We start from the raw sequence: 2,931 nt of genomic DNA on the forward strand, positions 1-2,931 counted from the left end.
TTGCTTAAAGGGTTAGTTCACCCAAAAATGAAAATTCTGTCATTAATTACTCACCCTCATGTCGTTTCAAACCCGTAAGACCTCCATTCATCTTTGGAACACAAATTAAGATCTTTTTGATGAATTCTGAGAGCTCTCTGACCCTCCCATAGACAGCAATGTAATTACCACGATCAAGGTCCAGAAACGTAGCAAGGAGATCAGGAATTCAACCGTAATTGTACGACGCTACAAGATTACTTTTTGTGCACAAAGAAAATAAAAACAACGACTTTAACAATTTGTCTCCTCCGCGTCACCCTGGCGCCATTTTTGAGAGTATCCACTGAACGTAAACAACGTATGCTGTTGTGTGTCAGCTGTGCCACGCGGATGAGAGGGTCAGAGAGCTCTCAGAATTCATCAAAAATATCTTAATTTGTGTTCCGAGGTCTTAGGGGTTTGGAACGACATGAGGGTGAGTAATTAATGACAGAATTTTCATTTTTGGGTGAACTATCCCTTAAGTTATTAAATCTATTATATATATATATATTTCAGCCTTTAGTTTTTTTGTTAACAATAATGACACTGAACGTAATTGTCACCAAAACTTGGTTGGTAACCAACATTCTTAAAAATGGCTTCTTTTGTGTTTCACACAAGAAAGAAATGTTATAATGACATGAGAATGCCTAATTATGACAGAATTTTCATATTTATGTGAACTATCCATTTAATAAAACATGGTTACATTTTGATTGCATGTTTTGATTTCAAGTGCATTGATCTTCAACTAATTTTCAGGTGAACTGATTGGGTTAGAGTACCTGTACCATCAGACTGGCAAAGCAATCCAGGACAGTAGATTTATCATTAGACAGATGGAAACCACTGACGTCCAAGTGGCTAAAAGTGAGGGCTGCTGCAAACTAGAGGACATTGGGGATTGGACAATCGCACATCAACCTGCCTAATTATGACAGAATTTTCATATTTATGTGAACTATCCATTTAATAAAACATAGTTACATTTTGATTGCATGTTTTGATTTCAAGTGCATTGATCTTCAACTAATTTTCAGGTGAACTGATTGGGTTAGAGTACCTGTAACCATCAGACTGGCAAAGCAATCCAGGACAGTAGATTTATCATTAGACAGATGGAAACCACTGACGTCCAAGTGGCTAAAAGTGAGGGCTGCTGCAAACTAGAGGACATTGGGGATTGGACAATCGCACATCAACCCATAGAAGCTTCTCCATCGATGTAATGCAAAATATACTTCAGCTTGGTATTTCCAAGAGGCACTTTAAAAATATTAATGCGAGTCGTTCAATCTTTTCCAGGACAAGCCGAGGTGCTCAGTTTCAGGGGGAAGATCTCTTTCCTCCAATCACATCCTCACCGGCGACAGGAATGACGGCTCCAGAGAAGGTTCCTTTCATAAAAGAAGAGGATCATATGGAGTACAATTGCGATGACAAGCCTCTCATTTCAAACTTGCCTCCAGACACTGTGATGGAAAACAGCAACACAACACAAGAAGAAGCCTCAACAGAACAACCTGCTCTTGCTCAAGCCCAGTCAGGCTCAACGTTGACTTTGCCCGTTTTGTTTTCCAGCCCTTTTCTGTCAAAACAAATGATAGTGGTTTTAACACCTGCACAAAAGATTGATGTACCAGCAACAGCGAGCTGCCATTCGGTTCCTGTTCCTTACACCACACAGTACCACTGGAAGAGAAAACTGGTCAAAGAAAAAGATGGCATTTGTACCAGGAAGTATGTGCGACGATCAGAGGCTATCCAGTGCAGAAAGTGCAATAAAGAGAGAATAATGTCAACTCATCGGCAGTATTTTGGGAACTGGCATTGTGAGGAGACCGAAACAAAACCCTTTGCTGTGTGGAAGGCTGAACTGATAAAGCGGGGTTATGGAAAGAAGAAGTTCTGAAGGGTTAGGGTGGAATCAGTAATAAACATCCAGCTCCTTTTGTTTTAATTGTTCTTATTTAACTGCATTTTTTCCCACTAGTTGTATGTATTGAAATGTTTGATTTTTGGTGCTTCTAATAAAAATATAATTGCAGCGCTGCCGTAAAATCATTCGTGGCAGTGGACCTGAACTGTTTTGTCCATATTACTCAACACTTCTGCAATTCATAATTAGTTTCAGGAAAAAATATTATTTTTTATTTATGCTTAAGGTCTATCATTTATTGCAGCTGAAACCTCTTAATAATTTTAATAAGCCATATAAAACCAAACATTAACACAAAGTTTATCCTAGAAGAAGAAACTGACTGAATGATTATTTTATTTAGGATGAAATCAAATGGAAAATGGGACACTTTTGGGACAGTCTGCATATTTTCCAGACTGTTGTCTGCGTGCTGAGTCTGGTTTCTTTTATCATTTTATAAAATTAAAAATATATACAAACAGAACTGTTTAGGCTCAAGAGCTATTCAAAAGTTGTACATTATTTGAATAATAAAAAAAACAACCATACAATTTAGTACAATTATTCAGTTCATGCTTCGTCTCCTTACTCATGCAACACAAAGTAAAATTAAGTCAGACTATATCCTGCTGTAGATATAAATAGAACAGTGAAAATATCAAGGTGACTAAAAGGCACAATATGTAATTTTCGCTGCTAGAGGGCGCGTATTCAAAATAAACAAAGAAACAAGTAGTTTGATGACTGAGTGTGGAATCATGGGAGTTGTGGTCTTCATCCCCACAGCCGATGCAATCCGACTGGACTCGGGCAGAAATCATGTTCATGGATGAGCTAATGATTTAGCTGAATGATTAGTAGAATGAAGCAGAGTGAGGCTGAAAGCCGTCCAAGCAAAACGAGGCCGCTGAACGAGCGCGACACACGGCTCGAAAGCAGCGGAGCTTTTATTATGCCACAGTCGACCGCTTCCGCTCCTTCCGGTC

At 38.8% G+C, this 2,931-nt stretch overlaps 2 protein-coding genes across 2 annotated transcripts in view; both read left to right on the forward strand.

Annotated features, from left to right (window-relative positions):
* Nucleotides 1-956, forward strand: part of LOC107724059 (uncharacterized) — an 8,323-nt gene extending 7,367 nt beyond the window's left edge. Inside the window, exon 4 of the mRNA XM_016532837.1 lies at nucleotides 787-956. Coding sequence (XP_016388323.1) covers nucleotides 787-956 — 170 coding nt within the window. The remainder of the gene's footprint in view (nucleotides 1-786) is intronic.
* A 123-nt stretch (nucleotides 957-1,079) lies between these two features.
* Nucleotides 1,080-2,353, forward strand: LOC107724077 (uncharacterized). The gene is made up of 2 exons (XM_016532851.1): nucleotides 1,080-1,249; nucleotides 1,330-2,353. The coding sequence occupies exons 1-2, from the start codon at nucleotides 1,143-1,145 to the stop codon at nucleotides 1,934-1,936; spliced, it is 714 nt and encodes a 237-aa protein (XP_016388337.1). The 5' UTR covers nucleotides 1,080-1,142; the 3' UTR covers nucleotides 1,937-2,353.
* Nucleotides 2,354-2,931: the final 578 nt, after the last annotated feature.

Source organism: Sinocyclocheilus rhinocerous, unplaced genomic scaffold (genome assembly GCF_001515625.1).
Source record: "Sinocyclocheilus rhinocerous isolate Xijiao unplaced genomic scaffold, SAMN03320098_v1.1 scaffold335, whole genome shotgun sequence".
In the NCBI taxonomy this organism is placed as follows: Eukaryota; Metazoa; Chordata; class Actinopteri; order Cypriniformes; family Cyprinidae; genus Sinocyclocheilus; species Sinocyclocheilus rhinocerous.

Coding starts and splice junctions, on each gene's coding strand:
- LOC107724077 (XM_016532851.1), top strand. CDS start 1,143: ATGGAAACCACTGACGTCCAAGTGGCTAAAAGTGAGGGCTGCTGCAAA. Junction 1,250..1,329: donor ATAGAAGCTTCTCCATCGAT/GTAATGCAAAAT, acceptor AATCTTTTCCAG/GACAAGCCGAGGTGCTCAGT.